This window comes from Danio rerio, chromosome 18 (genome assembly GCF_052040795.2).
Source record: "Danio rerio strain M-AB ecotype USA chromosome 18, GRCz13ab, whole genome shotgun sequence".
NCBI lineage: Eukaryota > Metazoa > Chordata > Actinopteri > Cypriniformes > Danionidae > Danio > Danio rerio.
Genome location: NC_141038.1, coordinates 3,070,001 through 3,082,500, shown reverse-complemented (window position 1 = coordinate 3,082,500; position 12,500 = coordinate 3,070,001). Strand labels below are relative to the sequence as shown.

Sequence of the window (12,500 nt, the reverse complement as noted above, 5' to 3'; positions counted from 1 at the left end):
TTTCTTGTAACATTTTGAAACAAACTCACAATTGTAAGGAAAAAAACTATTATAAAACTATTATAAAAAAAATAATTGAAAGGCAAGAAATAATTCGCTCTGAGATAAAAGTCAGATCAGCAATATAGCAAATTCTATATTAATTTGTTTTGTAAGCCGAGATGAACAGATTTGGTTGTTAACATAAAAATTTCAATCCCTAAATAGGATTTCCACAAGTCTAGACAATTTGGGTCTCATGCTGAATGCAAAAAAAATCTATAGTAATTTGGTTTGTAAGCCAAAATCTACAAATTTGGTCATTAATGTTATGAATTAAAAAAAAAATCAATCCTTAAATATGATTTTCACAAATTTAGAGAATTTAGGAAACATAAATCTGCATTAAAAATTTAATCAACTAAAAAACGTGAGCAAAAAATATATATATAAATAATTAATAACAATAATTATTTGCGGGAAAAAGTGAACCCAAAACTTCCTCCAAATTCTATATTAATTTGTAAGCCAAAATTAGCAAATTTGGTTGTTAATGTAAAAAATTTAAATCGTTCAAATACAATTTCTCCAAGTTTAAAGAGTTCGGGAAACATAAATCTGCATTAAAAAATGGATCTTCTTAAAAAGGTGCCGTTTGGATGCAGAAACAAAATCAGTCAACCAGAATCAGAACATTTACATGTGCAAAAAATAATAATAATTTGCAGGAAAAAGTGAACTCAAAGCTTCCTCCAAATTATTCATTTGGTTTGTAAGCAAAAATGAACAAATCTGGTTGTTAATGTAATGAAAAAAAAAAAAATCAATCCTTAAATATGATTTCCACAAGTTTGAAGGATCCGGGAAACATCAAATTATATATTGCATAAAAAAAGGAGCCATTTAAACGCAGAATAAAAACAATCACTTAACCAGGACACTTACATGTGCAAAAAATGTAAATGACAAAAAAAGTGAATTTAAAGCTTCCTCCAATGCAAAACTAAACTACGGATCATCATTGAGAAGAGGAAAAATGTTTATTCTAGTATAGATAGAAATAAAAAGGCATGGGGGCCCAGCTCTATTTTGATGTCTGCGAACTGTCGGTCCGGGTCGAGTATGCAAAAAATTCTATAGTGATTTGGTTTGTAAGCCAAGATGAACAAGTTTGGTTGTTAACGTTATAGAGCAGGGGTCACCAAACGTGTTCCTGGAGGGCCGGTGTCCTGCAGATTTAAGCTCCGACCCTAATCAAACACACCTGAACAAGCTAATCAAGGTCTCAAGCTGGGGTCACACTGGACTTTTCTCCCCATAGACTTCCATTCATACGTACGCGAATGCGTCAGTCCGGAAACGCAGGGTCATGCGTTGTGTTGCAGTTCGCTGCGGTGCAAAGTTCAAGCTTGGTGAACTCTGACCTGCGAAATCACATCACTTGACTGCGTGAGACCAATAGAGGATCAAAACATGACCTCTCTGCCAGAAATTTAAAACATCGACCAATCGCTCGCTTTTTTTAATGTCTAATAATCTTGCTTATTCCTGCCACTTTTCGCAGCACCATACGACAGAATTTCACACGCACAAACTCTAGTGTGACCGCAGCTTGACTAGGTATGCTTGAAACACCCAGGCAGGTGTGTTGAGGCAAGTTGGAGCTAAACCCTGCAGGGCACTGGACCTCCAGGAACGAGACCCCTGTTATAGAGTTTAAGAGCAGGGGTGCTCAAGCCTGTTTCTGGAGATCTACCTTCCCTGCTGAAAAATCTAGCTTAAACCAGTTTAGGATGGTTGGCTGGTTTTATCTGGTCAGCCAGGCTGGTTTTAGAGGGGTTTTGGCCACTTCCAGGCTGGATTCTAGCCATTTCCAGCCTAGGCTTAGCTGGTCAGGCTGGAAAGTGACCAGCTAAAACCATCTTAAACCAGCTTGAACATCCTGGTTTAGGCTGGACATAGCTGGTTTTGGCTGCGCTCCCAGCCTGGTAAGGCTGGTCAAGCTGGTTTTAGCTGGTCATCTCCCAGCCTGACCAGCTAAAACCAGGCTGGAAACCTGCCTGGAAGTGGCCAAAACCCCTCTAAAACCAGCCTGGTTGACCAGTTAAAACCAGCCAACCATCCTAGGCTGGTTTAAGCTGGATTTTTCAGCAGGGTTCCTACAGAGTTCAGCTCCAACCCTCATCATACACACCTGAACCAATCAATTAGAACCCAAACAGCACTTGATTATTACAGGCAGGTGTGTTTGGTCAGAGTTGCAACTGAAATCTGCAGGATCTCCAGGAGCAGGTTTGAGCACCCCTGGTTTAGAGAATCCGAGTTTAGAGAATCCGGGAAACATCAAATTAAATATTGCATGACATAAAAAATGAGATCTGCATGAAAAAGTGCAGAAAGAAATCAGTCAACCAGCATTAGGACATTTCCATGTGCAAAAAACTACAAATATTCGCAGGGAAAAGTGAACTTGAAGCTTCCTCCAATGCAAAACTAAACTACGGATGATGGTGTTTGAGAAGCAGAGAAATGTTTATTCTAGTATTTGGGATCGAAAGGCATCGGGCCCAGCTCTATTTTGACATCTGCGAACTGTCGGTTCGGGTCTCGTCCTGAGTGCTGGCTCCATTTCTTGGCTCTGTGAGGTCGAGGTCGAGGCTGATGCTGCTGCTTTCTCTGTGGGCGCTGGCAGGGACGCCACGCCTTGACCTTTGACCCCGGCCCTTCCAAGGCGCGACTGCAAATTTACAAACAGGAAATAGTTTTAGGGGTTTTTTTTGCCACAAAGCCTGACGCGTGGTTCACTCATGCGTGTCAACATGCAGATGCTACTCTTTCTCAGACCTACAAACAGAGAAGCAACAGAAGTTATCAGCATGCACCGGATAAACAGAAGCATTAGTGTGCACTTCTCACGGGCCAATTCATATACAGTTACAGTTAGAAGTCACAAATATTAGCCCTCCTGTACTTTTCTTTTTGAGGTATACTCCAAATGATGTTGAACAGATTCAGGAAATTTTCACAGTATTTCCTATAATATTTTTTCTTCTGGTGAAAGTCTGTTTTGTTTTATTTCAGCTAGAATAAAAGCAGTTTTTATTTTTTCTAAACCCATTTTAAGGTCAATATTAATTACAGAACAAGAACAGTCTACAGAACAAACCACTGTTATACAATGACTTGACTAATTACCCTAACTTTACCCTAATTAACCTAGTTAAGCCTTTAAATGTCACTTAAAGCTGAATACTAGTGTCTTGAAGAATATCTAGTTAAATATGATGTGCTGTCATCATGGCAAAGATAAAAAGGCTAATAAACGTGGGCTAATAATTCTGCATAGCGACTGTATTACTTTAAAAAAAAAAAATAAATAAATAAATAAATATATACATATATATATATATCATGTTTTTAAAAGTTTGTAAGATTGTAATCATTAACCAAAACTATATAAAATATTTGTATTAATTGGATTAAAATGAATAACCATTAAATGAACACACAAACAATACTTAAATTATTATTATTAAATTGTTATAAATTTAACTATTAAATGTAAAGCCAAATAGAAAATAATGAATTACAACTGAACTAAATTATTGTTTAATTTTCAATTTTAAAAAATTATTAAATTAAATTATTTAATTTTTAATAAAAAATATAAAATCTGAAAATAAGATTACAATTTTACAAAACCTACAATGGCATATAAATAATAATAAAATATGGTAAAATTCTGCTGCCCTCATTCTCAAATGAACACTTTAAACAATATAAGAAAACAACACTACCACTAGCCACTGGTGTCACTAATAAATAAGTGTAAATTTTGCTAGCTGTATCTGTAAATATTAGTAACAAAAATTATGTTATGAAGTGCATAAAACCATGTAAAACAAATTTGCTGTGAGTATATTGGACATCGAATTACATTGGCTGCATCCAAAATCGCCTACTACTCATTACTGCATTTAAATCTAAATTTACTACTTGACCGTTTGAGAAGTACGTTCTATACAGTATGAATGCGAGTTGTACGAATGGAACTCGGATGTACTACATACGCCATTTTGTCATGATAAGGTGACCTACCCACGTCAGTTGCATCGCTTTACTCCCATTCACGAATTCTCTTGCAGTGCATCATGGGACAGCGTAGCATGCATCGGATGCGCACTTCAGAATCTCACCGGAAGTAGCAGGTCATCTGGGTACTTCTCGCGTACTGCTTTTTCGAATTCTATTTTTCGAACTGTTTATAGAGGACTATATGGAATGCAATTTCGGACGCAGCCATTCAATCTTTTGTTCATTATGCAGTTCACTGAACAGCCACTGGTGTCGCTATAAACAAGGCTTTAAAATATTAATAATAAACTTAAATTTCACTAGCTGTGTCAGCAAAAACAATAAAAACTTTTTTTTTATTTGAAGAGCATAAAACGACAACTTTGCTGTGAATATCGAATCAAATTCGCTCTTTTGTTCGCTATGCAGTTCATTAAACAGCCACCGGTGTCGCTATAAACATGACTTTAACAACAATAATAATAATAAACGGAAAATTGAGATGCCCAAGTTACAAGATACACAAACCATATCTGTGAATTTTTAATAACGAAAAAGACAGCAAAATGCCTTACCTCGGCCCATAGTATTTTATGTACGTTTCTCCAAATATGTGCCGATATATATAATCATCCAGGTCCTCGAACACATCATCGCTGAGACCGTGATATTCGATGATTTCCTCGAGATAATCCTCAACGCCGCTGACAAAGTCGGTAAACAGCATCTGATCATGGATGAAGACGCCGTTATGAAAGAAGTTATTGATGAAGCTCTCCAGCTCCCTCCAGTGGTGGAAATGACCCACTTCTTTCTGCAAATAACTGTGCAGGAGTTCGTTAAACTCATCCGCGCGAATGGGCTCCATGGCTTTATTGAACAAACTCATCGATTCCTGGTAGGCGCAATCGTAGACCCCTGAACATCCTTTTGGGGGTGTTTTTTGTGCGCCGGGTTTGCGCGTATTGCGTTCGGCATTGAACGAAGAGTCGCCGGTGGGTTTACGTGAGTATAAAGGTTTCTGCGGCTGCCAATCGTCAGCACGTTTGTTTCCGTGCTCCTGCTGGAAGGTTTGCTGCTCCTGAAATCGCTTTTCGTGACTAAAAACGTTAGTCGCTGAGTTTTTGAAATTCCTGAGCGTGGATTTAACGGAGTCGGAGAACTTGCGCAGGTTTTCCTTCACCGCCTCTTTGGCTTTTTTTATCTGCTCCTTCTGATGATGCACAAACTCCTTGGTGGAGTTTTTCATGGCGTCGAACGTTTCCTTCACTTTTCCCAGCATCCCATCTTTGGGGATTTTCGTCTTCTTCACGTCTCGGTCTCCTTTCGCTCGCTCTTCCTTCATCTCCAAATACAGTCGTTCCCACAGATCGGAGCGCTGCTGCTCAAACTTCAGCTTGTTTTGCAGCTCCTCTAGTTTTGCCTGTAGTTCTCCGGTCTCCTCTTTCCGATTGATTTCTTCCTTCAGATTTTCAGTGGTTTTTCGCTCCTTTTCCAGCTCTTTCCGCAGCAGCTGAGCCTCAGCCATCAGAGCTTCTCTCTGGCTCATGAAGCTGCGCAGTTTCTGCTTCTCCTCCTGCAAGCAGGGATGCAGCAATTAATCCATTTTACCATTAACCATGATTTAAAGAGCACAGTTTACCCTTTTTTATGATTTCATATTAATATTAGGGTTCTTCTGAGTGTGTTAGTTTAGGTTCATTTCAACACACAGTTCAGATGTTATAATAATAATGTGTTCAAAAGTGTCATGTTGGGGGCGTTTACACAGTTTACTGTTTTAGGGGCGTGTTACTTCACAGTTTCGGCTTCCCGCCCAACGTAACAAGGGGGCGGAGCCAAGAGCTCCCACGCTCTGTGTTTGCAACAGACATGCTGACAGACAGAGAGAGGGAAGCTAAGCTAAGCTAGGATGAACATTCAGCCGTACATGTACGAGTCGGACACAGACCAAGCAGAGTACAAAATCATTTGTGTTTTTGTATAGTCTCAGTGTACAAGTGCTGAGCTTGTACACCGAGACTAATAACCACACACACTGAATTAACTTTGACTGAGGCACCAAATACGCCGCGACACTGCAAACCAGACACACTCAGTTACGCGGAAGAAACATGAAGTGTCCCGAATCGTCACGCCACGCATTCCAGAACTCCAAAAACATGCCTCTACCAGGGCAAACACAACGGCGCCTTGGCCGCCGAGCCGCTGACCCAAAGCTCCGCCGCGTGCACCCCAACAGAAACCCAAGCCTAGAACTCCGAAATGCACTGCGCCACGCAAAAGGTACAAGCAATAATTCCGATTACAGTGATAATGTGGAGAATATTGATCGTGTGTTGAGCCCAATGAGTCTTATCTAAAAATAGAGCAAGGGTGTTCCTTTGGTGACATCGCTTTAACACTGAAAATGGTGGACGTGCAACAAGAAACTGAGCATATGATCGTGACGCGAGGCTATCAATCAATATTGGTGGGCGGGGGGACCGCTCTCCTACGTAAAGTTGCGGTCGGTCTGAAAACCGCTTTAATTGGTCCTCCGTTTTTATGTTGTTAAATTGAAAAAAAAAGGACTGTGTGTGTTTATATCACCCCAAAATGACAGTCTATACACGGTACATACACACATGTCTGTCCAAACAGCTTAAAAAGTAGATTTTTCACCATGGGTGCGCTTTAATTCATGTCATGATCAATAAATCAAAAAGGCCCTGCAACCAGTGTTGGGAAAGTTACTTCAAAAAGGTTATTAATTACATCATTAAAATTGTATTTAAATGACATTTTAATTGCAAAAGTTATTTTGCTAGCGCACAATGTTATTAAAATCAGTAAGGGGGCAAACACTTTTTCACATCACTGTGGATTACTTATTGTGTATAATACAAACATTGATAAAACAAAACTATACAAAACTATTTTGTTACATAGATATTCAAATAAATATTTAATTTGGATCATATATATATACAGCTGAAGTCAGAATTATTAGCCCCTCTTAGATTTTCTTTTTTAAATATTTCCCAGATGATGTTGAACAGATTCGGGAAATTTTCACAGTATGTCTGATAATATTTTTTCTTCTGGAGAAAGTCTTATTTGCTTTATTTCAGCTAGAATATAAGCTGTTTGTAATTTTTTAAACACCATTTTAAGATCAAAATTATTAGCTCCTTTAGGCCCCTTTGAGTTTTGGCTATGCACGTAAAGCACAGAGCCGTGCAGAGACCTTTCGAGGGGCAGGTGCATGATGTGAAAACCGAGGGGTACTTTCATTTTGAGGGGGCACTTTTTCTCCAAGAAAAAAAAAAAAAAAGCAAGAGCTCAAGCACCCAAAACCCCCCTCCACTGCTTGTGCCTAGTAAAGCATCCTAAGGAACATATTCATTTAAACTCCAAGTCAACTCAGAGGTAGGCGGCCACAATTAATACCTAAGTTTGTATAAATTATACATATAACATTGTTTTATATTGTTATTTGCATGCTGAGGGTGTAAGGGATGGTCAACAGTGTATTTACAAATGTAATTACAAACGTTAATTACAGATGTAATTGCATACATTGCATATTTAATCAAGCATAAGTACACAGTAAATATATGTATTTACACAATAAGTATATTAATTCCTGTGTAAGTACATATTAGTCAAGGCCACTTATTATAAAGTGGGACCATTGATATTTTAGTGTAGAGGTTGCATTAAATTCTGCATGAACTGGAAGCTGCGACTGTTGTTTTTTATTCGTATTGTGATGCAGTTCCTTGAGAAACAGATTATTAAAGGAGAAAACAGTGGGCGTGGCTTGTTTTTCTACTACGAGCTGATTGGATGAAGTAAAGTAGGCATCTTATTCAGAAAGATGGGGAAAAGGGTTTGAAGAGAGTTATTACAACCTAACAGACTCCTCCTCCTCACTGTTTCTGTTTGTTGACTGACAGCTGGAGGTGCATGGTTAAGTATGTTAGCCACGCCCACGCCCAATACCTCAGACTGACCTAATCTGAGAATTGAACTGAAAACAATCAGGGAGTGCATCTGCAGATTTTAATTTTAGATTATCAATGCAATCTATTTTTTTTTACTTAATGACATGCACAGATGAATTGTTCACCACTAAACTAGCAATGTAAGCTAATAAAATCAATATGGCTAGTTTTGATTTCATTTGTACTTCAAGACAAAAATATAGAAAACAAGATTGAGTAATATAAGAAAGGCAGCGAAATAAATAAATAGATACAAAAACATAATAAATCAATATAATGGTGTATATTAGGACTGTTGGGTGCCATGGCTGGATCTGCTTAGGGCCCCCAAATCACTAAATCCTCCCCTGATTTGATCTCTACCTGCAAGTGTCCCTTCAGCCGCTGGTTTTCGCTCTGGATGGACTGGGCTCCGGCTCCTCTGTCCTCCAGCTCTCGGATCTGTCCCCGCAGGACCAACAGCTCCTCCTGAAGGGCTGACAGAGACGCTTCTTCTCGCTCAAGAGAGATTTTAAGCTTCTGGTTCTCGGCGGTCAGATCTTTCTCCCGGCTCTCCATCCGGCTTTTGGTTTGCATGAGCTGCTCGAATAAATCTCGTCTTTGGGCCTGTTTTTGCAAACAGGAATAAAACTGTTAAAGGTGAAATTAACGTTTTTGTTGGATGTTAGTATCATGTTCGTTTTAAGGATATCTAGTGTGCCCAAAAATAGTGACCAAATTTACATTTAGAAGATATAAAGCTTAAATAAACATTAAAAGTTTGCAGTTTGTCACAGTTAAAGTCAGAATTATTAGCCCCCCTGAATTATTCGCCCCCAGTTTATTTATTTTCCCTAACTTCTGTTTATGGAGGGAAGATTGTTTCAGCACATTTCTAATCATAATAGTTTTAATAACTCATTTCTAATAACTGATTTATTTTATCTTTGTCATGATGACTGTAAATAATATTTGACTAGATATTCTTCAAGACACTTCTATACAGCTTAAAGTGACATTTAAAGGCTGAACTAAGTTAACTGGGCAGGTTAGGGTAATTAGGCAAGATATTATATAATGATGGTTTGTTCTGTAGACCATCAATAAATAAAATAGCTTAAAGGGGATAATAATTTTGACCTTAAAATGGTTTTTAAAAAAATTTAACTGCTTTTATTCAAGCCGAAATAAAACAAATAAGACTTTCTCAAGAAGAAAAAATATTCTAGGACAGCGGTTCTCAAACTTTTTCACCAAGTACCACCTCATAAAAAAATTGTCTCTCCAAGTACCACCATAATGACCAGTTTAAAAATACAGAAGCATAGCAGGCCTACTTATGCAGCTAAAGCTCTGCACAGTTCCAAAACAATGCAGATGAATTCCTATTATTAAAGGTTCAGGACACCCCGGAGAACTTTTTCTTTTGTATTAACAGATGTGTGTGTGTGTTGAGCATCAGTAAAGACAATGTTAGCACCTGTCAGCTTTAATTGTGGGGAAAACTGGATCATTTTGAGCTTTTGTCACCTAATTTAAGCTTCCGGGTTTAAAATGATTATTAGTGAGGGATCAAAATCAATGACGTAGCGCAGAACTGCAAGTGCAATGATGACGCGTCGGTTTCTCATTATTATTCATAGCGGAGTTTTCTTATCCTATGAGAAGAGCCGGCTGCTTAATTATTCATGAGACCTGCCAGTGTCAAGTCCGAGCTGAGAGACACGGAAACCACGGCACAGTATTTAGCCGTTCATGAAGGCTCATATGCGTTTGTTTCTATCATCCACGGGGTTTGTTGCATGTTTTCCCCCGCGATCTTGTCAGGGCCGATCATACGGCAAAGCTGTGTTTGTGCTGTTAGCATTTTTGTCGGGAGAGCAGCACGAGAATTGGAGAATGGTGGACGCAGTCTTTCATCAGGAGTTCGTTCACATTCAGACACATCGCCGTGCTGCTGTGTTCGCCTAAATCCTCCAGATTACCAGCAGGGTTAATGGTTAAAATAGACGGGTCAGGAGACCTGCTGCACTGAGTCTGCTGGATACGGGGATTGAAGGAGAAGTCCTCATTTATAGTGTTTACATGAACACGATTATCTTTATAATGATATAAATTGTGGTTGTCTGTATATGAAATTACAAATAACAAATGTAGCAGGGCATTAAATCACTGTTCATTTCTTTGCATTTTAACTTTGTGAACTATAAACTCATGCGTCTCCTCACAGTTTGTGTCTCATTTTGTGAGCTAACTGACAACAGCAGTTATTCGCTCCCCTTCTCCCCTGCTGGCCACGCCCACCCCTGCCCGATGCTCGCGGAGCTCCACGCCCATTAATCATGCATCTTTTGAAAAAATTCTGAAGTAGACTCTAACCAAAAGAGCGGGGTGTCATGGCCCTTTAAGGATATTTATTATTGTCAGCCACTTTAAACATTATAAATAGTTTGAACATTAACTGTGCTTACAGGTAAAAAATAATAATAATGTTTAAATTAAAATGTGCTTCTAAAAGTTAATTAAAATGGCACTGATCTTAAAAAGTAAAAAGAAAACTGATGTACTTAAATGTAAAGTATTACCATAGAGTAGCTTATTTATCAAAACCTGGAAATTTTTACTTGGGACTGCATAAATATAAGCTACATGTGATCATATACTTATTTGCAGTGGTGGAAAGAGTACTGAACAATCACACTCAAGTAAAAGTACCTATAACAATCTCCAGCATCCTCTAGTTATTACGGAGCCGTTTTGACAGGAGCAGTGATGTTCATGACGCGTCCAAGCATTTATATCTCAAGAGTAACTTTATTATTCTTACAAATACGACAAACAAACATGGTCAAAAAACTGTTTCCCCGCTACTCCTGTCAGCTGATCCCCCATCACCTGTGAGCGCTTACGTAAGCAGGTGAGCTGACGTGACATATAGGTGGAGTTTATATCATTAAACCACTCGATCAGTGACACAGAATAATACTTTATAATACTATTAATCTCAATCAATCATGCAACAAATAAACAAATAAAATATAAATGTATATAAATATCACAAATGGCTCCAACAGTACTATTACTTGCCTAAAAATGTAGTGTGAGTAGAGTAAAAGTACCTGTTGTAAATATTACTCAAAGTAGGTGTAAAAAGTCGCCCTTTCAGAAGTACTCATGAGTAGTGATTGGTATTACCCTGTGAAAAGCTGATGCGTTTACATGTCATTTGTGGATGTGTAAACGTAACATTCTGTAGTGCATTTAATTATTATTCCGCAGGCACACAACGTCATAACATGTTAATATTAGGTTAGATTTAGGTTGTGATGTCAAGTGACCAAAATTCAATGTCTAGCCAGCGTCTAAGCATAATGTCCAATAATGACGTCAAATGACACCAATATTAAGGTTGTTAGAAAGTGACCAAAATTCAACGTCGAGCCAACATCTTAAACCAACATCATATTGACATTGTCAAAAACTGACATTTATCCATCAGGTATGACAACCAAAATCTAACATCTGATAGACGTCATAGTGGGAACGTTCACACAACTTCAAGCTGTGACATCATTAGACGTTGATATTTGGTTGGTTTTAAGTCTTTGGTGTTCAGGTCCTAATTAATTAGATCATGTGTGTTTGATATGGGTAGCAACTGAAATTTGAGGGAAGGTAGATCTCCAGGAACAGGATTGAGCACCCCTGGGCTAAGGGGTAGAAATGGGATTGGGCCTTACATTGACTTAAGTAACTGTAACCAAATTACACAAATTTAAATGTAATTTGTTACTGTGGCGAGGGGGCGGGGCCGAGAGCCGTGGGAACGGAATGAGGCCGCCGCGTAAGTGGATACACCTGTGGTGCGCACCGGCCTCGAATCCCAAGGAAGGAGCTCTGGACTATAAGAGAAGGAACGATGGCAGAGGAGGCCGAGAGAGGACCAGGCCCAGACACATTGTTTTACTCTTGTTTTCAGTTTGATGGCCGTCTCTGTGAGGAGCTGCCATCCGTTTGTTTTGGTTTAGACGTAGTCTCCGTGAGGAGCCGCCGTCCCTGGTATTAATAAATATTTTAAAACTTAGTCGGTTCTCCGCCTCCTCCTTCCCGGCGGCCAAAGGGCCGTAACCTTATTACAGTTACATTACTGCGTTCCCCAAAAATGTAATTAGAATACAGAAACACATTACACCCGACTCTGGAAATAAAGCTGTATGTATCTGTGTGGGTGTTAGGATTGACACACAGACCTTATTTATAACATCCAGCTCTCTTTTACAAGGCACGTCCAGCTCAATCACACGACTCTTCTCCACAATCCTTTGCCTCTCCTGAATCTGCACTGTGCCTGAAACACACACACACACACACACACACTTTTGTTTTTGTGAAAAGTGGGGACATTACATAGGTTTCCATTCATTTTATACGGTCCAAACGGTCCAAATTATATTGCCCTCACCCCACCCCACCCCTAAA

The 12,500-nt window shown here is 38.9% G+C and overlaps 1 protein-coding gene across 11 annotated transcripts in view; it reads right to left on the bottom strand.

Annotated features, from left to right (window-relative positions):
• ccpg1 (cell cycle progression 1) overlaps positions 1–12,500 on the bottom strand; it is a 29,042-nt gene that overhangs the window by 365 nt on the left and 16,177 nt on the right. For 2 of the 11 annotated variants that reach the window (NM_001351662.2, NM_001443912.1), the window contains 4 exon segments: positions 1–2,716; positions 4,629–5,629; positions 8,406–8,648; positions 12,272–12,369. The exon segment at positions 1–2,716 is cut by the window's left edge and continues 365 nt beyond it. In NM_001351662.2, the coding sequence (NP_001338591.2) occupies positions 2,518–2,716; positions 4,629–5,629; positions 8,406–8,648; positions 12,272–12,369 (1,541 nt within the window). In that variant the 3' untranslated portion in view covers positions 1–2,517. 11 annotated transcript variants of the gene reach the window in all.